Source organism: Bos grunniens, chromosome 19 (assembly GCF_055505025.1).
Source record: "Bos grunniens cultivar Pamir isolate PY7600 chromosome 19, Bosgru_T2T1.0, whole genome shotgun sequence".
NCBI classification, from domain to species: Eukaryota; Metazoa; Chordata; class Mammalia; order Artiodactyla; family Bovidae; genus Bos; species Bos grunniens.
Window position 1 is genome coordinate 23,750,218 of NC_141183.1, and position 25,035 is coordinate 23,775,252.

A 25,035-nucleotide genomic window follows, 5' to 3' on the forward strand; every position below is an offset into this window, starting at 1 on the left:
AAAAGACCCAGAGTAATAGAAGTCTAACATCAGGAGTCGGTTTTAAACTTTAAAACATGGGAAATATCCCCCTTCGGTATGCCAAAGTGGTATAGTCCGACTTCCTATTAGGCATGCGCAGCGAGGGTACCCGATTACGTGGGTAGTGAAAGCCGGAAGTCCGCTGGATTGCGCAGGCGGGATAAAGGGGGCTTGCTACAGTGGCCTACTTCTCCCAGGTGTAGTGGGTTCTGTGGAAGGGTGTTTTATTAATGGGCGGGGTGGAGGGGAATGAAGCAAGAGAGAATGAGCTGAGATACCAGACAAAAGCAAGCTTTTATTCACTCTCCCAGTAATTGGGGAGCCCTGGAGTGCAGGTCATTAGTTTTTGAGCCACTGTGGTCCTTAATTACTTAGTGCCTCCATTTCCTCCTCTGTATAGTGTACCTGTATAGTTATGATATATCTAATTTGCAAAAGAAGGCGTTAAGACAAGCTCCATGATGGCAGGATGGGTTTGGCTCATACAACTTGGCACATAAGTAAGCACTTGAGAAATAGCAAGTGAGTGAAAGAATAGTTGGGAAGTCTTTTTAAATCAAACGACAGGACCTCTCATAGTTCTTTCTTCTTGCTTCGGAGAACCGAAGGCTTGGTTAAGAATCCAAGGAGAACATTCCAAGGTCCAAGAAACATAAAGCTGGGTTCTGGTAAAAACTTCTTACTTTGCTCCAGCTGGTAACCCCATATCTATCATCTGAACTTTCCTGGCTGCTAAATAGAGCATGCATGCTAAGTTGCTTCAGTCGTGTCCTACTCTTTGTGACCCTTTGGGCTGTAGTCCTCCAGGTTTCTCTGTCCATGGTATTCTCCAGGCAAGAATATTGAAGTGGGTTGTCATTTCCTCCTTCAGGAGATCTTCCTGACCCACATAACCAACTTTCCTCTCTTATGTCTCCTACATTAGTAGGTGGGTGCTTTACCACTAGGGCTAGCTGGGAAGCCAGCTAAATAGTGCTGATGAGGTCCAAAGAGGAAGGGAAAGAAATTCCCTGATGGTCCAGAGGTTTTGACTCTGTGCTTTGACTGCCTGAGGGCCCAGGTTTGATCCTTGGTCAGGGAACTAGGATCCCACAAGCAGTGTGGTGTGGCCACCCTCACCCCCTCAAAAAAAAAAAAAAAAAAAGAGGAAGGGGATCAAAATTCATGCCACTTTCTCACAATAGAGAAATTGAAAACCCAGGTCTTTCTACAAAACCCAGGCCTTCTCTGTCATGCCAGGCTCTCTTGTGTCCAAGGGAAAGATGGGAGCCCTGCTCAGGGTTGGATCTTAGGGCTGACCCACACCTGTTGCAAAACCCAGGGTGAGAAGGAGGAGTCAGTGTATTCCCCAGACTCCCCTCCAGCAAAACACAGCAGGTTGGCTTATTTTACTTTTAGCAGCGCCGGTTTGCAGGCTCTTAGTTCCCCAGTCAGGGATTAAACCTGGGCTTCCCTGGTGGCTCAGACAGTAAAGCGTCTGCCTGCCATGTGGGAGACCCCGGTTCGATCGCTGGGTCTGGAAGATCCCCTGGAGAAGGAAATAGTAACCCACTCCAGTACTCTTGCCTGGAAAATCCCACGGACAGGGGAGCCTGTTAAGTTATGGTCCATGTGGTCACAAAGAGTTGGACACGACCGAGCGACTTCACTTTCACTCAGCAGTGAAAGCCTGGACTCCTAACCACTGGACTGCCAGAAAACTCCCAGCTTGGCTTATTTTAGAGTCATTGAACCTGGGCAAATCTCCATTCTACTTCTCATTTCTCTTTTTTGTGGAGCCCGGGAAGGGGTCAAGCAAGGTGGTAACAGGTGCTCCTGTCAAAATTGACACTCTCCCCTCCCTTCCCTACCTCACCCCTGCCCTGCACAGCATCTTACAGCATCTCCAAACATCTCAGAAACCCATCATTTAATTTCCTCTTCCTCCCCAAAATCCCAGGTGACAAAGACACCACAGTACCAGCAAACCCGTTTTACAGGAGAGGTGTACTGATGTGCCCAGAGCCACACCACCAGAAAGAGCCTGAACCAAGTTGGCACTAAGGCCGCTTGCCAGAATCCTCTAGTCCTTTTAGCTTCACAGATCATGGTGGTTGGGGTCCAGGCCTTGGATATCTGTCCCCAAATAAAGGATGAAGGGGGAAACAGTTCCAGGTGACAGGTCATTAGATCTGATTTTCGCCACTCTCCAGTCTGAGCTCCACATTTCTTCCTCCTCCTCCCTCTCTACTCAGGAACACAGACCTCACCCAGGCCCACCCCTGGCCTTTTGGAAAGGCTTGAGGGATAGCTGTTAGCGCTAGGGCAATAGGACTCCTGAATCCCTGGGATTTCTTGTTGCTGTCTCTGCTGAACTCCGTTTGGACACCCTCCCCACCCCAGCTTCAGCCTCCAGCCATCCAGCACCAACCTATTTGGGAGGGAGGGACCTTTCTGTTTGGCTTAAGGCGGTCTGGGACAACAGTGGGGAGAAAGGAGTTAAAGCTGGGTCCCAGGATCACAAGGGCTGGGAAGTTCCGGTGGCCCAGCCTGGAATGGAATGGGGAGACCAGCTAGGAAGAGCGGTTTGGGACGGAAGCGGGGGGCGGTGCCAGCCATGCTAATCCGCGCTTCGGTTCCATCCGCGCTTGGCATCCACTGGTAAACCGCACCCCCTCCCTCCCGCTCTCAGCCCCTTGGCAAGGTTTCTAATGTCCCCCAGAGTGGCCACCCTCACCCTAGGCCAGTCGGAGACCTGAGCTCGCCGGGAGAGGCGTGCGTCCCTGCAGCCTCCCCCCCATTGTCTGTGCAGAGCAAGCGGAGGGGCTGCGAGGGGCGGGGCCGCGACTGGCGGAGGGAGGGAGGGAGGGAGGGAGGGACGGGTGGGAGCGGAGGGGGCGGGGGGAGATGCTGAGCCTTCAGGGGCGGAGGAGGCGGCGGCAGCAGAGGAGAGAGCGGGAGGAGGGAGGGAACGCAGGAAGAGGGCAACCGAAGGCCGGGCCAGGTGGCTGGACCGGGTGCTGGCTACGCTGTTCTCGGTTCCGACGGCCTCTCTCATGCGTTGAGGGCGCCCGGCTGGGCCGGGCCGGCGGCCGGAGGGGAGGCTCCTCTCCATGGTCCAGAAGACCAGCATGTCCCGGGGCCCTTACCCATCCTCCCAGGAGATCCCCATGGAGGTCTTCGACCCCAGCCCACAGGTGAGGTGTGATGGCCGGGATCGAGGGAAGGGGGCCGCTCCCGTGGACCTTGTGGGGTCGGATCGAGGGGGGACCGGGGAGAAAGGGGTTATATGCCCGGCGTGGAGGGGAAAAGGCTCTGCGCCCCCCATCCCTGCCAGTGAATGATTGATGGGCGCTTGGCTGGGAGTTATGCTGCGGTTTTGCAGAGCGGGGAGGGGGCGGTCGGGCCGCCTGTCACCCTCGCCTCCTCCTCTCCCCCGCGTCAGGGGCTTTGCTCCTTGGGTACCGGCTCCAGTGGGTTAAGAGTGTGGGTGCTGGCGGCGGGATCCGTGGGTTGAGGGAGGCTAGAGAGAGAGCTCAGGCAAAGGGGGCGACGCAGAGCACGCTCAGGGGCTCCGGGCGGGTGTGGGTGGAGTGGGGGTGGCACTGGGAGATGGCCGAGGCGGTGGTCAGAGGGCGGTGCCAGCAGGCCTTCAGAGCTACGGACACTGGCCCTCGAGGGTGGGGAAGGGACCAGCACCGAGCTAGGCCCCCGTCCCAGCCACTTCAGTTCCACCTCTATATTAGACCACCTCCCCTCCCCCGACACCCGTGTTAGCCCTTCCCGACCCATCCCCCTAGCCCCAGAAAACGCCTCCAAAGTTTGGAAAGTTGGATGGATGCCAACTCACTGTCCTGGAGGGGAAGAAATTGTGTTACCTGGGGAACGGGGGGGGGGGGGGGGCTGCCTCCCCACCCCCACTCACACTTTTCCTGTACCAACTGGTTACCCCCAAGAAGGGATATTCTTGGGGGTGGAGGGTGCCGGTGGAGTGACCAGCAGAGTCTGGGGTGGTCGTCCCCAAGAATTTCTCTGGGACATGTCCTTTTCCATTCTGGCAACACCCCAAGGCTAGGATAGCATTAACTCTTTTCTTGCTGTGGCCAGCCTGGAGCAACTGTAACCACCATGATAGTATGGCTGATGGGCACGTGGGGCGGGGGGGTGTCAGATCAGACCTAAAAATACTTCCCTTCTCCACCCCAGGCCCCTTGGAGCCTGGGAGGCAGCTGACCGGGCCCTTCCTTTCAGCTGTCCCTTGTCCCTCTGGGTGCCACTCCCTTTTCCTAGCCTGGGATAGTGGTGATATTGTGAAAGAGAGCCTTGTGCTCACTGGGGGAATCCTCTTAAATTCATAGGGATCCTCAGTCCTTAAGGTTGGATATATGTCTGGTTCCAGAGAAGGTGAGGGAGGGAGGATTCTTGAAGGGTTCCCAGGTGTCTTGCCCATCTATCCATCCATCTCTTGTACTCAAGCCCAAGGAACCAGAGCCTCTAGTCTGATTATGGCTTATCTAGCTTCTTTGGCAAAGAAACTCTAGGATGGAGGTTGTGGACAGCAGCTTGGAGGGCCTGGACCCTCAATCATCCCCTCTCACTCTAGATTGCCTGGGGGCTGATGTGTATATGTGAGTTGGGGAGGGCAAAGAAGCAGCCCCCTTCCTAGGAGGCCTGGAAATACCTGAATAGGTGGCTACTTGAGAGGTCAGGCAGTGTCCACACCACCCAAGCCAGGAGCCCAGCCAGCGGGACTGAGCCCGGCTTCCCGGAGGCCCTGCAGGGGCTGTGTCCTCGGTTTTTCTTGGGGGAGGGCCAAGGGACATTTAGATTTATGCAGCCTGGTGGGCATCATGGGACAGGAAGTGGGCAGTGGCAGCTGAGGGCTAAAGGGCTTGATGTCTCTTGCCCCCTTGGGAAGAGGTATGATCACTGTGATTGTGAAAAGGGGGCTGGAAAAAAGTCCTACCAGGATGAGGGGTGTGCTAAATCTGCCCCCATGGGTCAAGGTTGGGGTTAGATATTTACTTTCCAAATACAGTTTCATGTCCCCTCCCCTCCTCCCTAGAAATCTAATAGTTTTAGGTCTCTTAAGACCAGAGAGCTGCAACTCCCCTCCCCACTCTGCAAAAAACAAGGCAAGAGTTGGGCTCAGGAAAGCCAAGCTGGGCCTGGGTTGGCGATTCCTCTTCTCTCTGGGGGCTATAGGTGCACACAGCCCCAGTCTGCTCCAGCTGAAGTGGAGAGGGAAGGGGACTTTCCCAGGGGCTGTCTCCACACCCCCAGTACTGCAGGCAGTCTCTCCCTTCCCCCCAGGCCTCTGCAGCCTGCCCAGCGTCTTAATTAGCTTTGCTGCCTAATGAGCTTCCAGCTTCTCAGCACCTCCCCTTTCCCAACCTCTGACTTGGTTCGGGGGTTTCTGTGTGTGCTTCCTAGGGCTCTCTTGCTCTGTCCCCCACCCCATGGCTGTGGTCTGGGCCCTCCCTCTCCCTCGGGCTGTACCATCTCAGGAAGAAGATGGAGGGGCAGGCTCTTGAGATTAGGGAATGATATTGCCAAGGCTTGGCTGTAGTTCTGGACTTGATGGGATGAGGGTTGGGCAAGGGTCTTTGAGATTCTACTCTTGTCCCTTCCTGGCTTCTCCAGGGCAAATACAGCAAGAGGAAAGGGCGGTTCAAAAGGTCGGATGGGAGCACATCCTCGGATACAACATCCAACAGCTTTGTCCGCCAGGTAATGGGGAGGCTGGGTTGAGAGGAGGGAGGTGGCTGGTTGGTGGAGACCAGGATTGGTGAGCTCCAGGCACCCTCCCCCACGTCATTTGTTACCTGCCTAGAACCACCCCATCACCCTTACACCCCATGACCTCCTCTGCATATAATGTCAGCTGTACCCACTCCCTCAGCCCCCGCCCAGCCCCTCCCCCAGCACCAGGCACCAGCCCCTGCTGCCTGCCTGCGTCATCTCATTCAGGGACAGCCTGGCCTGCCTCCTTCTAGCTTGCTTCAGGCTGTCACCCACTCCCCCTGCCGGCTGTCTTCTTCCATGTCCTCCCCCAGAATCTGTGACAGCATGGGGTAGAGGGAGGTCCTATGAAATGAGAAGCCAGGACATTTGGGTCCCTGGAGCCCTGATTAGATATGGATCCGGGGAAACGCCCCCCTCACATCCAGTAGTGACTGTTGTTTAATATGCAGAGAGAACGTGTGTTGAGGAGGGTGGAGGAGAGGCAGCAGGAAGTTGATTTTAGAGAGGACTTCAGCCCAGCACCCCTGAATGAAAGGGCAGGGGTTATAACTGAATGGCCTTCTGGGGTCTTCTGTTCTCAGTCAGGAAGTTGCCATTCTCATCTCTGTTCTAACTCTCAACCCCAGGCCATCTCAGGCTCAGGGAGAAGCAGTGAGAGAGCCCTGTGGTTGCTATGACTACAGAGCATCTCAACAAAGCCTGGTACCCAAAAAAGGCGAGAGGGGCTTAGGATCAGACAAGGAAGGAGTACGTTGAAGAAAAAATGGGCAGGCACATGAGGACAGAGGACAGTAGGAAAGTCAGTCACCCCCAGGCCAAGAGAGAGAGGATGATGCCAGGCAGATCCACTACTGACTGGAGTGAGGCCCTTCTTTTTGATTCTTATGTCTCCACAACACTTGGCACTCGAAAGCCCAGGCCTGACTTGAGAGGATCAGGAAAGGGACCTTTCATCCCAGGATTCCTAAATACACATACAAATGGGAAGTCCTTTCCCTCATCCCCTGTGTGTATTGTAGGACTGGGGCAGGGCCAGGGCTAGGAAAAATGACACCGTGCTCAGTGGAGCCCCTCTTGACAGAAAAGGGCCTCATTCCTTCAGTGTTTGCCAACCCAGGGGATCAGACCCCAGTTTCCAATCCTTTCTCCTCTCAGCTCCCCAGCTCTGACCCCCAGTAGGTGGCAGGGAGTGGGGGGGCAGGCCTTGCCACATCTCTGAGCTAAATATACCCTAGCAGTTTGCACATGTAGCAACTCTGCTTGTAACCTGAGCCCCCTGGGGGAACGGGCAGTTTGGGCCACCCCCTAGGCCAGCAGGGCCAGGCACTGAGGGCGCCGGGATGGAGGTGCCCAACCAGACCCTCGTAGTGGTGAGCTGGGGATGGAGTGAAGGTGGGGGTGGGGGGCGGGAGCAGCCCCTCAGGAAAGCTGGTGGGAGGCCTTCACTCCAGCCTATTTCCTTGCCTTCTCACTGTTCCCTTGTCTCCCGCCATTTCTGGTATGCACGCACTTGTGTGTGTGTGTGTGTGCGCACGCGTGTGTGTGCGCGTGTGTGTGTGTGTGTGTGTGTGTGTTGGGGTCAGTAAGTGCCTGCCCCTCTCCATCTCTGGGTCTGTTCCTCTGGCTCTCCTGGTGGCTGTCTTCCTGACTCTGAGTGCTCAGGAGGGATAAAGAGTAGTTGATTCACTGGTTTTCACTCTTTCCTTTGTATCGCTTTTCCAGCTTCTATGAAAACCCCACCCCACCCCCTGGTTTTCCTCTCAGAGTCTCCCATTTTCCTGATTTGGCTGGGAAATGGATGGGCCGCTGCACTGGCTGATGACGAGGGCACTCTGGGGAGATGGGACCTGGTCTTCTTTCTTTCCGAGGTCCCCTCCATACCAGGCTAATGGGCATTCTTGGCCAAGTGATCCCTTCCTGTCTTCAGAAAGAAACCCTCCCACCCCTGCAGTCTTACCTTTCGTCACATCCCCTCCGGCCCTTTGTAGCAATAAATCCACACTTCTGGCTCCCGTCCTCACGTTCCCTTGGGGACACAGACACTGAGGGCGCCCCCCTGCCCTCCCCTGTACGCACACACAGGGACCTGTATGCATTCAGTCATGCACCAGGACATACCACAGAGCACACACTCCCGAACAGACTTGAAGTTGCACATCCAAATACACCCGTGAAAGAGCATGTTCATTCACCTCCTGGGCTATGTGTGCCTTACACGTGTGTCTGCATTGCTGAGGGAGTTCCTTATGTCCTGGGATGGTCCGTGTGGTCAAGGCCAGCATCCTGGCACACCCAGACTTCTGAACCTGTCTTAATGCTGGCAGTTGGCTGCCCTAATGCAAGGGAAAAGCCTGCTTGTGTTCTTCTCTTGATGTGTTTCTCCTGTCTGCCCCACCCCAGGAACTTTGGGTTCTTTTTTGTATCTTATAAGAGTCTAAGGGTTGGGGCTTTCCAGCTTCTGGCAGGGGAGGTAGGATTCTATTTTCCCTCACCCTTGAGCAGAAGGTAGCAAATTTTTGTGTGGCCCTAGCACATGGAGCAGGCTGCCCATGGCCACCAGTGCAGAGGGCTCAGACCTAAGCTGGTGGCTGTGGCCCCTGGAAGGACTCACTGGGCCTGTGCTGGGTCTGTCTCAGCGGGTTCTGGGAGCAGGGGAGGGAAGGAGGAACAGGGAATGGAGACTGACCGTTGGCACTCTGCCTCTGCACTGCACCCTATCAGGTTCCCACCCCTCCCTGGGCCCCAAGCAGCTGTCCTTGGACCTGCCATAATTCCCTGCTTGTTGCTATCACCCTTTCTAGGGCCACACTCTTCCCAGGGGCCTGCAGACCTCATTCTCAGGCTCTTCCTGTCTAATGCCGCCACCTCCTAGCCCTTGTGGTCTCACACTGGTGCCTTCTGCGGCCCAGGAGCTGGGGAGGCGGCGTTGGCCCTGAGCTGGCCCTGTCTGTTTTCAGGGCTCAGCAGAGTCCTACACCAGCCGTCCGTCAGACTCTGATGTGTCTCTGGAGGAGGACCGGGAAGCCTTAAGGAAGGAGGCAGAGCGTCAGGCGTTAGCCCAGCTAGAGAAAGCCAAGGTGAGAAAGATGGGAGGGGCTGTGCTGGCATTGTTTCCCTTACCTCGTGCCTTGGAGACAGCCTGAACAGACCTGAGTCAAGTCTTGGCCCAGCCACTTCCCGGCGGATGTACGCCTCCTATGTGCCTCTGTCTTTCATCTGTAAAAGTGTAAGCTATAATACCTGCCTCCTTATAAAGTGCAATAAGTGCCTAAAACTCTTGCCACACGTAACAGGAGCTAAACATTTCCACTCTTTCTGGGTTGGCTTTTACTAGCTGTGAGATCTTAAGCCATTCACTTAACCTTTCTGAACTTCAGTTTTCCCATTCATTCAAGTGAATATGATAATAGCACTTTGTAGGATTTTTGTAATGAATAAATAAGATAATGGGTGTGAAACATATAACACAGTGCCTGGCACACTAAACAGTAGCTGCTATCATGATCACTACTATTATTATTATTACTGTGACTGTTCCTTCTTGGTGTCATTCTGGGGTCCCCCATAACCTATACTTATTCCCTGATGCCCCCCTCCATCCTGAGAGGACTGAGTTCTGTTTTTTGCTGTTTTTTTTTACTGTGAAATTTAATATGCACGTAAAAACCTGCATAAGCCATTCAGTGAATACTTTTGTTTTTTTAATAAAATTTTTTTTGATGTATAGTTGATTTACAGTGTTGTGTTAGTTTCAGGTGTGCAGCAACATGATTCAGTTATACATGCATTTTTCATTATTACAAGATTTTGAATATAGTTCTCTCTGCTATACAGTAGGACTGTGTTTACTTTGTGTATAGTAGCGTGTATAATGTGTATCTTAATGAAGAATTTACAAAACAAACCTCTCCATAATCACCACCCCAGTCAGGAAGTTGTACATCCCATGGTGATTTAACTCTCTGGTTGTCATCCACCCTGGATGCCTCCTCTAGACCAAGCCGGTGGCATTTGCTGTGCGGACAAATGTCGGCTACAACCCATCTCCAGGGGATGAGGTGCCTGTGCAGGGAGTGGCCATCACCTTCGAGCCTAAGGACTTCCTACACATCAAAGAGGTGGGGCGAGACCGCTTGGCATCTGGAGGGAGGGCAGTGAAGTGTGTGCCAGGAGAGGGGCAGTCAGAGCTCTAGTGGAAAAAGACTTCTGAACTAAGCAGAGCTGGGCTAAATTTGCTCTGTGATCTTAGACAAATCTTTCCACTTCTCTGAGCTTCAGATTTTTCATTGGTAACGTGCGATGGTAATACCTAGGTTGCAGGGTTGCTGGGAGGGTTTGTGAAGAGGACTGTTGATGGAGTGGCAGTGTGCCAGGCACACAGAGGTGTCAGCATTTACTTCTCTCCCCGCCTTTCCAGGATAGAGCTGACACATGGCGGGAGGAAGGACTCTCAGAACAGGGATATGCTTGGGGTGGGGTAGTCCAGGGCACAAGAGGATGCTGGTCCTAGAGAGCCCTGAGAATTGGGAGCTGTACTCAGAGGCTGGTGCCAGGGCTCTTTGAGGGTGCCATCCCCTGGGCAGAGAAGGCAAGGTTGGGGGTGGTATCCCCTGGAGCTGGCTGCTGGCTTGACCTCTAATCTCCTTCTTGGTCTCCCCCACCCCACCTGCCGTTGTTGTTTGCAGAAATACAATAATGACTGGTGGATCGGGCGACTGGTGAAGGAGGGCTGTGAGGTTGGCTTCATCCCCAGCCCTGTCAAACTGGACAGCCTGCGCCTGCTGCAGGAACAGAAGCTGCGCCAGAACCGCCTCAGCTCCAGGTGTCTGGCTGGGGGCGGGGCACTCCCACCCCCGGGAGAGGCCAGCCAGCCAGGAGGAGGCCCCAAGGGTTGACCTCATATTCTGAGGACACAGAGTTGCCCGAGGCCTCACCCGTGGGGCTGGCGAATGAGGGCCACAGAGTGGGGAGGGGCAGCCTGTAAGAGAACAAGATCCCCCGCCCTCACACCCACCTCTTTGCTCACGGCTCCATTTGCCTCTCTGCCCACACAGCAAATCAGGTGACAACTCCAGCTCCAGCCTGGGAGACGTGGTGACTGGCACCCGCCGCCCCACGCCCCCTGCCAGTGGTAAGAGCTGCCGCCACCCCAGGGGGTGGGGTGGAGCTCCTGGGTGGGGTGGTCTCCCCATTGCCTGTCCCTTCCTTTCCCTGCAGTAAGGGGTATCCCAATCCTGAGTCCTCCAAACACATCCAGCGGTACCCCCTCCATGAAGAGCAGGGCACCCCCCAAGCTGGGCTGGTCAGTCAGCACCCATTCTCTCATGTCTGTCCTCTCCCATTTCTTCAGTAGCTCCATCTCTTCTCCTGACTGCCCCGCCCCCTGCCCCCCATTCATTTCTCCCAGCCCTGTTCCATTCACCTCTTCTTCTTTCTTTTCTCCCCATCCCATCCCCGCGTTCTGTACTTGTGTCTCCATGTCCATCTCACTCCTCCCCACCTCGCCTCCTCCCTCCCTCAATCCTGACTCTCCGGTCCAGGTAATGAAATGACTAACTTAGCCTTTGAACTAGACCCCCTAGAGTTAGAGGATGAGGAGGCAGAGCTCGGGGAGCAGAGCGGCTCTGCTAAGACTAGTATTAGCAGTGTTACCACCCCGCCGCCCCACGGCAAGCGCATCCCCTTCTTCAAGAAGGTAATTCTTACTGCGTTCTTGTGAGAGGGGAGGTCAGGGCCCAGCTCTTCGGTGGGTGGAGGGGGGCTGGAATGGATTCAGATGGGGTATCGGCCTGATTTTGTGGGGATCAGGCCTTCCTGCCGAGGAGGAGGGAAGGGTAGAGTGGCACCCAGAATGGGCACGTCTGTCTCCATACACAACCCCACCCTGGCCTTCTTGCCCAGAAGGGATGGTTCTTGCCATGGAAGCAGCCCTTCTAGCCCCCGCCCCCCAACTGAAAGCAGATCTGGTTGTAATGAAACCCGACGTTTCCCCCTCACTACCAGTGGCATATTCATGTTTGCCCTTGCCCCCAGATGTGAAGGGGAAAGTGGAATGGTGACTCTTCTTTGCCCTTTTCAGATTAGGGTGCCCAGGGATCTCCTGGCTGCAGAGCAGGACAGTTAAGGGAACCCTTACAATGGGCAGGTTGGCCTGCACTGGGGCCAGGAGATGGGCACCAAATTAGGGGCTATCACTCTTTCCAGCTTTTTTCCAAGACCCGGAAAGGGGGTAGAGGATGTCTGAATATTCCAAAGTTCACCGGACTGGCTGTCAGTCCCACTCCTGGCCCTGATCCAGGGCCATCTCTGGCTCCCCCTTGGCATGGGGTCCCATCCCCTCTCTCTGGCTCTGTCTGTCACTAACACGCATGCCCTGTTATCTCTCCTCGTCCGCCCGCTCTCCGTCCCTCTCTTGTCCTGGCTCCTCCCTTGCCCTCTGCCCCTGCCTGGGTACCCTCCCCTTTCTCCTCCCCCTCCCCCATCTTGGCAATCTCTGGACCCAGCCAAACAGAAGCAGAAGTCGGTGAGTAGCACAGCTTTCTATGTTTCCCTCCCCACCCTCTGGGATGAGCTAGGGGGACCTTCTAACACCCATTCCCATATCTGCCCCCATTTTCCCCCCACCATTCCTGGTTCTCCCTCCCCACCCCTACCCTGATCCCCCACATCTGGGCTTTGGGACCAGGGGGAGGAAAGGATGCATGCGGGAGCCTGGAGGCGAGGGGAGAGGGGCTAATGCCATCTCCACTCTGGGGTTTCCCCTCCCTGCTTCCCCCCAGACAGAACACGTGCCCCCTTATGACGTGGTACCTTCCATGAGGCCCATTATCCTGGTGGGACCGTCGCTCAAGGGCTATGAGGTAGGAGCCCCTAGAGGGGCATAGGGACCAGAGGGGCCCAGACTGCCAGAAAGACTCTGTAAGGTCTTGAGACTCCAGAGACATCCCCCAGCAGGGTCTTCCCAGGGTTTCCTCCCCAGAGGGCTACAGACCTTTAGAGACCACCCCCTTCCCCAGGGGGGCCCCAACCCAACCCATGGGGAGACCCACTCAGAAGGGTCTAGTCTTCTCAAAAATACCCAGAAAAGTCCTCCTAGAGATTCTACCTGAAAGGATCTCTGGAATCAGAGACCCCAGTGGAGGCCCCTCAAACTCAGAAGGATCACTTCCTCCCCTGAACAGGGACTCATTCATCTCAGGGATTAAAGGAGAAAATGAAATGTCAGGGGGCAAATGCCTAGCAGTCTACCCTCCTTGAGAGCTTCAAACACCTGACATCTCCTCCTCCTCCTCCACCCCCACCCCCTGCCCCAACTTCAGGTTACAGATATGATGCAGAAAGCTTTATTTGACTTCTTGAAGCATCGGTTTGATGGCAGGTAAGCCCTTTGGAGCTGGCTCTCCATGCCCAGCATGGTTCTCTGCTGCTGGGGTTGGGCAGGATGGCTTGAATGATAATCCTGGAACTCTTGGACTGCGGGCTACAATGCTGTCCTGGAGCCTGGGGAGGAGGCAGGACATTTTAGCCCACCCTGAACCCTGACACTTTGCTCTGCCCCCCAGGATCTCCATCACACGTGTGACAGCGGACATTTCCCTGGCTAAGCGATCAGTCCTCAACAACCCCAGCAAACACATCATCATCGAGCGTTCCAACACACGCTCCAGCCTGGGTGAGCCCATCCCTTGACTCTGCCCCCACCCTGCTCTGGGGCCAGATGTGGGAGTGAGGGGGCATCTCCAGAAACACTCTATCTGCCCACTGCCTCCTGGGAGGCTGCCTTACATTTACCCCTTCCCCATGACTCCACTCGCCTAGCTGAGGTTCAGAGCGAGATCGAGCGGATCTTTGAGCTAGCCCGAACCCTTCAGTTGGTTGCTCTGGACGCCGACACCATCAACCATCCAGCCCAGCTCTCCAAGACCTCACTGGCCCCCATCATTGTTTACATCAAGATCACCTCTCCTAAGGTGGGTACAAGACCCTACTGGGGACAGGAGTGCTCTGGGTGGGCTGCCTGTGTTTAAGCCCCAGGTACTGCTTACTAATCATGTGACTTCATCTCCTCAAGCCCAGATTCTCTTCTCCATCAAACTCCATTGTCTGGATATTGTGAAGATGCAACCTAATGTGAATACTTATCACTTAGCAAACGATCTGGTATAATATACCTCATCGTGTATTAAGTGTTTTAAATATTATTATTAGAGTTGTGCAGGTTAGTCCCCTGTCTCTGCTTTGTTGACCTCCCATCCTTAGTCCAGAAAATAGAAACAATTCTGTGTGTTCTGCCTCAGTGTCACCCAGCTACTTGGCAGTTGGAAAAAGACCTCTCCTGTCTTTTTTTTTTCTCCTGTCTTTTTATTTCAGCCCTTTTTACTGTACTGCCCTCATTTAGACCTTGATAGAGATGAACTTGGTAGGAAGACTGATTTACTTCTTTGTCATACAGCAGCTCCTTTAATTCCGCCCCCCCAGACATTAGTGGTTTTGAGAAACGTGGAAGGTGAGCCAGGTTGAAGGATTTTTATAAAATGTTTATTTATTTGACTGCTCCGGATCTTAGTTGTGACACGTTGGGTCTTTAGTTGTGTCTTGTGGGATTTTTAGCTGCAGCAAACTCTTGGTTGTAGCAATTGGGATCTAGTTCCCTGACCAGGGATCGAACCCAGGCCCCTTGCGTTGGGAGTGCAGAATCTTAGCCAGTAGATCACAATGGAAGTCCCTAGGTGAAGGATTTGAAGTTAGAAGACGGCATGAGGGTCAGATCCTAGCTCTGAGTGGCTTATTTTAATTAATTAAAGTTTGTTGTTTTTTTTGGTTGTATGTTATTGAGCTTTGGATCTTGGGGAGATAATTTAGCTTTTGCACAATTTCTTCACCTACAAAATGGGAATTATAATGCTTATCTTGAGGTAGTGATGTAAAGAGCCCAGAGTTCTGTCTGATGAAGGCAATCAGGGATTAACATTGCATGATAGTACCCTATGAGCTAAACACCCAGTTTCTAATGAGGATAAAGGGGAGGATGGGATTTAAGTACTTCCTGAGGTGGTTTAAAGGATCAAATGAGATAATGGATGCAAAAGCACTTTGTGAACTAGAAAGTAACACACACTTCCATTGCCCTCGCTGAGCACTGACTCTGAGGTTAAGGGTGGGGACTCTGAAGCCGGGCTGCCTGGGTTTATGTCTCACTGCTGCCACTTACCTACTGGCTCTGGCTCTTTGGGCAGGTCACCTGACTTCTCTGTGCCTCAGTTTCCTCATTTGGAAAATAGGAATCCTTAGGTGATGTTTGTGAAGATTAAATAAACAAATTAACCATGCAAAGTGCCTGGTACCTATTGAGTGCTATATGTGTTAAATTCTTAAAGACTTTTATTTTGAAGTAATTTCAGATTTATAGGAGAGTTGCAAGAACAGTACAAAGGATCACCTTTGAATACCCTTCACTCAGACCACTACTTTTTTAATGGCTCTTTAGAAATAAAATTCACATGCCATTTAATTCAGCCATTTAAAGCATACAATTTAATTTTTTTTTCAGACTCACTAATTTTGAACATTTTGCCACATCTACTTTATCTTTAGGGCTTCCCCCATGGCTCAGCAGGTAAAGAACCTGCCTGCAGATGCAGGAAATGAAAGAGATGTGGGTTTGATCCCTGGGTCAGGAAATGAAAGGATCCATGGAGGAGGGCATGGCAACCCACTCCAGTATCCTTGCCTGGAGAATTCCCATGGACAGAGGAGCCTGGGGGGCTATAGTCCATAGCGTCACACGGAGTTGGACATGACTGAAGTGACTTGGCATGTACACACTCTATGTACATCTGTATTATGTATATATGTGTTTATATATATATATCTTTTTTCTTGAACTGTTTAAGTTGTAGATCTTGTATTTCTTTATCCCTCAAAATTTCAACATGTATTTCTTAAGAACAAGGACCTTAACTTACATGTCAAATTCAAGAAATCTCACTAAAATACTGTCTATTTTCAGTTTTCACCAGTTGTCCCAAAAATGCCCCTTATAGCAATTTCCCCTTCAATCCAGGATCACGTGTTGCATTTAGTTGTTAAATCTCTTTAGTATTTTTTTCTTCTTTATTTCATTTTTTTTCTCCTTAGTAATCTTTAAGCTAAAAATCGAAGAAGGGCTTTTCTTCGATTCTCATGAGACTATCATTTTTGAAGAGTACAGATCACTTATTTTGTAGATTGTTGCTCAAGGTGGGTTTGTCTGATGTTTCCCTGTCAACAGATTGAGGTTTTGCATTTCCGGTAGGAATATTCCCCAAGTGATGTGTCCTTCTGAGTGCATTACATCAGGAAGCATAGGATGTTGGTTTGTTGTATTGCTGGTACTGTTAACTTTGACCACTTAAGGTTGTAGCTTTATGTCTAGCTATTATCATTATTATTGTTATCATTGAGAGGAGGATTACAATAGTGGCTGCCTAAAGGCATTATTGTCAGGACTAAATGAAAAGAAGGACTTTCCTGGTGGCACAGTGCTAAAGCATCTGGCTGGCAATGTGCAAGTCATGGGTTTGTCTCCTAGGTAGGGAGGATCCCCGGAGAAGGGAATGGCAACCCACTCCAGTAGTCTTGCCTGGAAAATCCATGGACAGAGGAGCTTGGTGGGCTACAAGTCCATGGGGTCACAGAAGAGTCGGACACAGCTTATCAACTAAACAACAACAACAAAATGAAAAAAAGCACAGACCAGTGCCAAGGCATAGCAAGTGTCCCTATCAAGGATGGCTGCCTGTTGTTAACACGGAGGGGAAGTTGGCTCAGAATGAATGAAACCTGTAAAGAAGGTTACAGGGGTTGGGAAGGAGAATCACTGCCCTTCATACAACCACTGTTGGAATGTCCCAGGGGAGGCTGGCATGAAACCCAAGAGAGAGCCTGAGCTTTGTGTAGGATGGACACAGGGCTGGTGAGGTCATTTCTGAAAAGGCATCCAGGGCTGAGCGTCATGGAATGTTCCCCCGGCCCTGATACTGTCTCTCCACGTTGGCTCCAACCAGGACCTGCCTCACCAGGTTGGTGCATTGCAGGGTCCCTCTAGCTCCTCTTTTCCCCTTACCAAACAGGTTCTTCAGAGGCTCATCAAGTCTCGAGGGAAGTCTCAGTCCAAACACCTCAACGTCCAAATAGCGGCCTCAGAGAAACTGGCGCAGTGTCCCCCTGTGAGTGCTCAAAGGGAAGGGAGGGCATTTGGGTTCTCCTGGTTTCCTCTGGCCTGCTGAGAGAATGACCAGGAACACCTGGGTCCAGTTCAGAGGTGCAGATGGATTGTCTGGGAAAAGAGGGCTGAACAGGCAGTTAGAGACTGTGTTCAAGTCCCAGCAGCACCACTTCTCTACGGAGAGTTAAGCCCCTCTCCACACCTTGGCTACCTTATATATAGAATGAGGAAGCTGTAATATCTAGGTGCTAAGACCTCCTTATATATATTTAATTTACATATCTGAGAGCCCTCCTCTTCCTGAACATCCAGAGGTTTCTTTTTAACTTTGTCCTTCAACCCCTTGACTCCACCCACTGCCCCCAGGCCACACCCTCACCCCTTGGTCACGCCCAGCTCATCCCAGCCCTGCCCTTAACCCCGCCTCCACAGGAGATGTTTGACATCATCCTGGATGAGAACCAATTGGAGGACGCCTGCGAGCACTTGGCAGAGTACTTGGAAGCCTATTGGAAGGCTACACACCCGCCCAGCAGCACTCCGCCCAATCCGCTGCTGAACCGCACCATGGCTACTGCAGCCCTGGCTGCCAGCCCTGCCCCTGTCTCCAACCTCCAGGTACAAGTGCTCACCTCACTCAGGAGAAATCTCAGCTTCTGGGGCGGGCTAGAGGCCTCGCAGCGAGCCAGGGCGGTGCCCCAGCAGCAGGAGCACACGGTGTAGGTGCCCCGCCCACCTCCCCTCCTGCCCAGGGCTCGGAACTGAGTGCAGGGAACTTGGGGAAGGAAGGGAAAAGTTTTATTTTGTAAAAAATGTGGTGAGTGGCAGCTTCTGGTGTCTGTGGTTTTTGATGGGTTTGGGGCTAGCTGGTGGGGCCTATCTGGGCCTGGTCCCATAAGACTATATCTGCTGCCTTGGGGGCTTCTGCTTTGGGGGCCTTGTAAGATAAGAGACTAGGAAGAAACAGGAAAACCAATGTATATTTGCTGGACTCTACACCCGTTTTCGGAGAAGGCAATGGCACCCCACTCCAGTACTGTTGCCTGGAAAATCCCATGGATGGAGGAGCCTGGTAGGCTGCAGTCCATGGGGTCGCTAAGAGTCGGACACGACTGAGCGACTTCACTTTCACTTTCCACTTTCATCCCTTGGAGAAGGAAATGGCAACCCACTCCAGTGTTCTTGCCTGGAGAATCCCATGGACGGTGAAGCCTGGTAGGCTGCAGTCCATGGTGTCGCACAGAGTCGGACACGACTGAAGCAACTCAGCAGCAGCAGTAGCAGCAACACCCGTTTTAGACTCAACAGAGGTCACAGCATTTTAGACGCAACAGACCCACGGCCTTCAGACCCAGGGAGTCCCACAGAGCAGGGCCATTAAAACCAGACAGACTGCCCCCTGCTCCAGAGCCCTAATCTCCAGGGGTTCTCAGAAGAGACCCAAAATGAAGCATATTCTATGAGTTGATACAGAACCTTCCACCCTTCCAGTTAAACAGATTCCAGGGAAGATCCTCCTGTGGGTGCCCCACCCTACCTTGATCTCCTATGGGAGCCATGGCTTATTTCTGAGGTCAAATCATTAAGTATTGGATTCTAGATTAGAGCTAGAAAAAACCCAGGAAATCATTCTAGACCACTGCTTTTCAAATTTGTTTTCAGCACCAGAACCCATTTGTTCACTGAATCTTATGGGAAGTTCAGTGTGTAAATAAGGCATCCTTGCTCTGCTTGGAGAGGGCTAGTGGCTTGGCCTCCACTTTACCTCCACGGGGACCCCTGAAGCACTCTATGTCCTGTCCATCTACCCCAGAACTCCAGGGAATGAAAATTGCTGCTCTAGCCTAATCCCCATCACAGCACCACAGAGAAACTGGGCCACCGAGATGGGAGTCACTGCTCAGGGTCACACAGCTTGAAGTGGCAGGGGATGCACTAGAACCCAGGCCTCTTGGCACCCCACCCAGCAGCCTCCATGGCCATCTTCATGTGACATTGGTGCTCAGGACACTGAGCCATCTCATCGTTGCCAGTGGGGAATAGAGACCCATCAGCCTTCCCCAGTATTCTTGCCTAGAGAATCCCATGGAGAGAGGAGCCTGGTGGGCTCCTGTCCACAACTGTAACAACTTAGCATGCATGCATGCATTGGAGAAGGATGACAACCCACTCCAGTATTCTTGCCTGGAGTATCCCAGGGACAGAGGAGCTGGTGGGCTGCCATCTACTGGGTCACACAGAGTCGGACACGACTGAAGTGACTTAGCAGCAGCAGCCTTCCCCAGCCTGAAGCTTTGAGTCTTTTGGGGGCAGGGGAAGAATCCTATCAACCTTGGAGACTGTCACCTGACTCAGAGTGGAGTAGGGAGAAGTGTGGAGTTCTGGACGCCTATGATTAGGGTCCTGTTGGGCTGAAGGAGCTGGATGAAATTCTCTTTAGTATGTTTGGGGCAACGACTAATCCAATCAACCACTAACAAGTGGCAATACTAATGAGCTGGTAATGATGATTTAGCCCAAGACAGCGTTAATGAGTGCCTTGAGGAAGTGACGACTAATTGTTCATGGGTTCTCTACCATGATTACCAGGAGGGTCATGCCTTCTCACACCTGAGAAGGTCGGGCGCCCCCTCTCCTAATGGAAGAACAAATGCCTTGAGTTCTGTCCTCTGGCTGGGCTCCAGAGCCGGTTGCCCAGCTGCCCAACCCCTAGGGCCAGCACCCTCCTCCTTCAGCCAGGCTGGGCGTCTTGGTGCCTCACTAACCTGCCTTGCTTTGTTGTGTTTCTCTCACTCCTGCCTGATCTGCATGGTGTGTACCGTCCGTCTGCTAACCAGGGACCCTACCTTGCTTCCGGGGACCAGTCGCTGGAACGGGCCACGGGGGAGCACGCCAGTGTGCACGAGTACCCGGGAGAGCTGGGCCAGCCCCCAGGCCTTTACCCCAGCAGCCACCCGCCAGGCCGGGCGGGCACCCTGCGGGCACTGTCCCGCCAAGACACGTTTGATGCTGACACCCCTGGCAACCGAAACTCTGCCTACACGGAGCTGGGAGACTCGTGTGTGGACATGGAGACTGACCCCTCCGAGGGGCCAGGGCTTGGAGACCCTGCAGGGGGCAGCACCCCACCAGCCCGACAGGGATCCTGGGAGGATGAGGAAGAAGACTATGAAGAGGAGCTGACCGACAACCGGAACCGCGGCCGGAATAAGGCCCGCTACTGCGCGGAGGGCGGGGGCCCAGTTCTGGGGCGCAACAAGAACGAGCTGGAGGGTTGGGGGCGGGGTGTCTACATCCGCTGAGGGGCAGGGGCTACACAGTGGGAGGAAGGGCTCTTGAGCCCAAGGGAGGGGAGGGACAGGGGGGCTCACCACGGAGATGTATCTTGCCTCCAGGGGGCGCTGTCTCCCTCCTTTCAGATGCCTTTGCTCAGATTGGGGTTTCTTTGGTGGTAACCTTCCGCCCAGCTCCTGGGAGTCCCTTAAGCCTCAGCGGCAGGTTTTTACCTACCTGCTGTGGATGTATGGAGGATGCCCACCTTTCTGCAGTATCCCCTTCTCCACCTCAGGGGGCTCTCTCCCCTCACCCAGAGAAAAGGTGCACTTCCTTAACTCCTTCTACTCCGGGCTCTAAATGAGGGCCCTAAAATGGTGTGGCCCTTTCTTTTTCCACCCTGGAGTATTTGGGAATGGGGGGGAGGGGCTTTTCCTGGAGAGGGAGACCACAGACTCTCACATGAGGGCTCTCGTCCCCAAACCCCGGGTCCAGCGTCCTTTACCATGAGCCCCGCCCGCAGCACCTGCCCGCAGCTCCCTGGCTTCATTGTCTGGGAGGCGCAAGCTACAGCAGTGGAAGCTCCATGGGGAGCTGCCTCATGGAGCGGTCTGGATGATGCTGGCGGGCATCGGGTGCAGTGCCCTGTGCCTGCCCAGGACCTAGAACTCTGAGGAGGAGGCCGCCCCAGATGCTGCTCCTCGTCCCACCACCTCCATGCCTCAAGCCTTTGCCTACCCCAGGAATGAGCTTTGCCTACAACATCCCTTGCCTGCTGCCATCAGAAGAGGGGGCCCCTCTGCATCTGAGCCCCCCCATCCTCTCGTCACCTGGGCCCATGGAACACTCTGATCCGCCTCATTTTGAAACCAAAAAAACTGCTCCTCCACTCTCACCCTGAGGCCCCAGAAAAGAGGCCCTATGGTTGGTGCCCCAGAGTTAATCACCACCCCAGGGGTTGCCTCTGGACGTCAGATCTCCCCTGGGGGGTGGGGGGCTTGGCTGCTGCTGCTGCTGCTCTGTATTTGCCTCTTGTGATCCTGTCCTTTACCCATGTCCACTCCACCCAGGAGAGGCCTTGGTACGCCCTCTGCTCTGGAGTGTCCCTCTGCCTAGCATCCCATTGCCCAGCAGCCCTGCCCCCCAGCACCCAGCTGGGCCAGAGAGAGCCGATTGTGCCAACGAGGACTGGGCCCTGCCCGGCTGCCCGCCTCAGGGATGGGCACCTCATGCCTGTCTCGCCACCTCCTGTGCCAATGTTGTCCCACCCCACCCCCTACCTGGGGCGGGGTGCAGCTTCCACTTACTGGTTAGAAGAGACCACTGCCCAACCCTCCCCCTTTCCTGTCTGGTGTCCTGTGCCCCAATCTGTCTGTCTGTTCGTCTGTACTACCCTAGAAGTATTTTGCCACATATAAAACCGCCGTCCTGTCCTTTGCACCGCCTCCCAGGCCTGCTTCTTTGTCCCCATCACTCGCCACTCGGTTGCCAGCCTAGGTGTGTGGGAGCTGCTGACCTGCAGGGAAGGAGAGTGAAGCGGTGGGCGTGGGAGTCAGCTTTGCCCTGAGTGATTTGCACAGCGGGAGAGATTGTGCTTTGACTTTCGACTCTGACACATTATATTCAAGCCTGACAGGAGCTTCGTGGCCAGTCTCAGCTCCACTCCGCCCCAAGCCCCATACCTGTCCTGTCTCCCCATAAGTAGAGCCAGGGAAAACCGGAAACTGTAGAGGGAAGTGGAGTGTCCCGGATGTCATTCAGGGGATCAGATCCAGAGCCACTGGCTCACAGTCTTAGAAGCATGCGTGTTTTTCTGCTCCTGTGGCCTCAGCTGCTCCCGGGCTCCTCAGGGAGGGAAGGGCTGAACTTCCGGCTTCCTCCACTGATGCCTCCAACCCCCACCCCAGTCACTGCTAACTAGCCTTGTGAGAGAGAAGGAGGTATTTTTGGGGGGGAGGGGTGGGTAGAGAATTGGGAACTCCCCCAGTCCCAGACTGAAAGAGAAAAGGCCAGGAAGAAAGTCTGCAGGTGAGAGTGACAGTTCCTGCCTTCATCACCTGGCAGGATGTGGACTTGCCTGCCTCACACAGCACCCAGAAACCATTTCTCCACTCTCCTGGTTCTTGTTTTTGGGGTAGTAGACCCAGATAATCCTGTCCAGAGTGTGCATGTGTGTGTGTGTCTGTGTGTGTGTATAGAGGGCAACGGACATTCAGACCCTCCAGATGAGGGGTTAGCAAACCCAAGGAAAGAGGAACTGGACAGGCCCACAGGTTGAGTGACTGGCTCATGGTCAACAGGGAGTTGATGGCAAAGCCAGCACTGTTGGGACTGGAGCCCATTCTGCCTCCCATTGTGGTGCTCTTCCCCTTGCATTGCAGTGGAATCAATCTTTCTTTCCTGTGTTTAGTAATTGAGCAAACATTTATTGAGCATCTACTATGTACCAGGCACAAGTCTTAAGTGGGAGCAGCAGACAGTTCATAAGGGAGCTCTCTGATGTGGGAAGCAATGGGTCTTAGGGGAACCTGAAAGAGAAGTCCCTGCCTTAACCTGGGGAGATCAGGAAGGGCTTCCTAGAGGAGGTGAGGCTTGAGTAGAGTCTAGAAGGCTGGTTAGGAGTTGACCTGCAGAGAACCAGGGAAAGTATTCAAGGCAGAGGAAGCAAGTGACATGCATGACACATTCTTGACACTTCACTAGCAAAGGGTGCTCTCAAGGTAAAGGGAAGAGTGGGGTCACAGGAGCATAGATTTGAGGCAGCCTAGCTGGGAAACAGCTGCAGTGCTCCAGGTGAGAAATGAGGGTTTGAAGTGGAACAGGTAAGGAGGCGGTGGCTGCAAGAGACAAATAGTGTTTAGGATTGAGAGTTCTTGGAGAGCAATTGGAGGTGGCTAGTGAGAGAGATGTGAGAGTTGGACTGTGAAGAAGGCTGAGTGCCGAAGAATTGATGCTTTTGAACTGTGGTGTTGGAGAAAACTCTTGAGAGTCCCTTGGACTGCAAGGAGATCCAACCAGTCCATTCTGAAGGAGATCAGCCCTGGGATTTCTTTGGAAGGAATGATGCTAAAACTGAAACTCCAGTACTTTGGCCACCTCATGGGAAGAGTTGACTCATTGGAAAAGACAATGATGCTGGGAGGGATTGGGGGCAGGAGGAGAAGGGGACGACAGAGGATGAGATGGCTGGATGGCATCACTGACTCGATGGACGTGAGTCTGAGTGAACTCCGGGAGCTGAACAGGGAGTGAACAGGGAGGCCTGGTGTGCTGCGATTCATGGGGTCACAAAGTCGGACACGACTGAGCGACTGAACTGAACTGTGTGAGAGAGAGGGAGGCATGTGGATGACTGTGGGTGATGGTCTTCCCAGACATAGAGGAAGCAAGTGAAAAAACCAGGTTAGAGGCAGACATTAGTTTTGGACAAAGTGGTCACAAGCCTAAGTGGGAGCCACAGACAGCTCCTCCTGTGGGAGGACATCCAAAAGGGAAAGAGCAGAAAACAGGCTCCGTCTGGGCTCCACAGAGAACTCCATCTGCAGTGCACCCTGGTATTTTCAATCAAAGGCAGGGATCATTAGCTTCAGTTTACAGATAAAGCTCTGTGAGGTTAAGCAGTTTGACCATAGCTACACAGCCATCAAGCAAGGACTTGAACTGAGATCTTCAGATTTCAAGTTCTGTGCTGTCCATGACCTCCAAGTCTTGTGCTGATTCCCCTGGCCCAGGGTGCCCTGGTTTCTGCAAGGAGAGGGGTGCGGGGCAGGAAGAAGCAGGTGTCCGAGTATGTTTCTGTCTTCTCGCCGTGTGCCTTCTGCTTGAAATTGCATTCGCCCGGAACTTGCAGGCAGGGGCGTTTCTAGGTGGTTTGGAGATATTGAGCGATGAGGGGAGAGAGATTCTTGTCTCTTGGCAACCACCAACCCTCAACCATCATACAATAAGCATGCTGGTGGTTGTCAACACGTGAGGATTTCAACGACCATGAAGTCGGTTCGGACTAGGCCCAGAGAGGCTGATGCTCCTACCGCAGCCACCTCAGGGACTCAGGAACTGAGATGCTGGGGACACCTCCTACCTCCCTCCTTGACCAGCTGCTTCTGTCTTTTCAGTAGTTTCTGCCCCAGAGTGAGCTGAGGTCAGAGAGGTTGAAGGTTTCCCTCATGCTAAAAAATGAGAGCTGAGTTGTGACCACCAGGACCTGGGAGCAGGCCAGAAGATGGGGTGGTTTCCAGCTCAGTAACCTCAAGAAAAAAATCTTGGCCCCAGTAATCACATCAGCAGACAAGTGTGCCTTGGCTCCCTTCTAAATCAGGCCTTCCCTCCACTCTCTTTTTTAGTTGTTTTTTGGGTGTGTATATTTGTCTCCCTAACTAGATGGCAAGCTCCATAAGACCCGGACAGGGCCTGTTTTGTCTGCTTGGCATGTTTCTAATTCCTGACTCACATTTGTCAAATAAATGAATGAGTGCCCCCTGAAGATCCTACTGCTGGGCCTCACAGCAGAGGCAGCTCATGTCTGTTTACTGAATGTGCTCCAGTGAGCAGAAACAGTCACTTTCAATTCTGCAATTGATGGTGGGGGCAGGGTGCACTAAGAGGTTCCTTCCCTCTTCCCACCCTCCAACCCCTCCAGGAAACAGATGGTAAAAATGCTTTAAATATTGCTGCTTCCCCTAGCACATTTCTGAGCCTCTACCCTACTCCACCCCAGCGCAGCCCAGCCCATTTTTAACTAGGGCTGAAATGGAATCAGCCTAGATGGGCTTTGGTAGTCAATTCTCCTTCCATCTAACTCTGGGCACCAC

General features: G+C 53.3%; 1 protein-coding gene across 18 annotated transcripts; it reads left to right on the top strand.

The window, feature by feature from the left end:
- The first annotated feature begins 132 nt into the window (after positions 1–132).
- On the top strand, positions 133–21,662 carry CACNB1 (calcium voltage-gated channel auxiliary subunit beta 1). 18 transcript variants are annotated; one of them, XM_086357915.1, is made up of 15 exons: positions 140–689; positions 3,067–3,197; positions 5,644–5,730; positions 8,703–8,822; positions 9,741–9,863; positions 10,431–10,567; positions 10,800–10,876; positions 11,286–11,440; positions 12,525–12,605; positions 13,065–13,123; positions 13,308–13,417; positions 13,564–13,715; positions 16,857–16,952; positions 17,384–17,569; positions 19,789–21,662. In XM_086357915.1, exons 2-15 carry the CDS (start codon positions 3,114–3,116, stop codon positions 20,251–20,253), a joined length of 1,932 nt encoding a protein of 643 aa, XP_086214041.1. In that variant the 5' UTR covers positions 140–689; positions 3,067–3,113; the 3' UTR covers positions 20,254–21,662. The 18 variants fall into 18 exon arrangements, with proteins under 18 accessions (XP_086214056.1, XP_086214041.1, XP_086214055.1 ...); XM_086357914.1 differs by lacking the exon at positions 140–689 and adding an exon at positions 2,540–2,661; XM_086357918.1 differs by lacking the exons at positions 140–689; positions 11,286–11,440 and adding exons at positions 2,551–2,661; positions 12,249–12,268.
- The last annotated feature ends 3,373 nt before the right edge of the window (positions 21,663–25,035 follow it).

Excerpts from the sequence above, each read along its gene's own strand:
- CACNB1 (XM_086357915.1), top strand. The coding sequence starts at position 3,114 with ATGGTCCAGAAGACCAGCATGTCCCGGGGCCCTTACCCATCCTCCCAG. Across the intron at positions 10,877-11,285 it reads CCCCACGCCCCCTGCCAGTG|GTAATGAAATGACTAACTTA; the intron begins GTAAGAGCTGCC and ends TCTCCGGTCCAG. Across the intron at positions 16,953-17,383 it reads AACTGGCGCAGTGTCCCCCT|GAGATGTTTGACATCATCCT; the intron begins GTGAGTGCTCAA and ends CCGCCTCCACAG.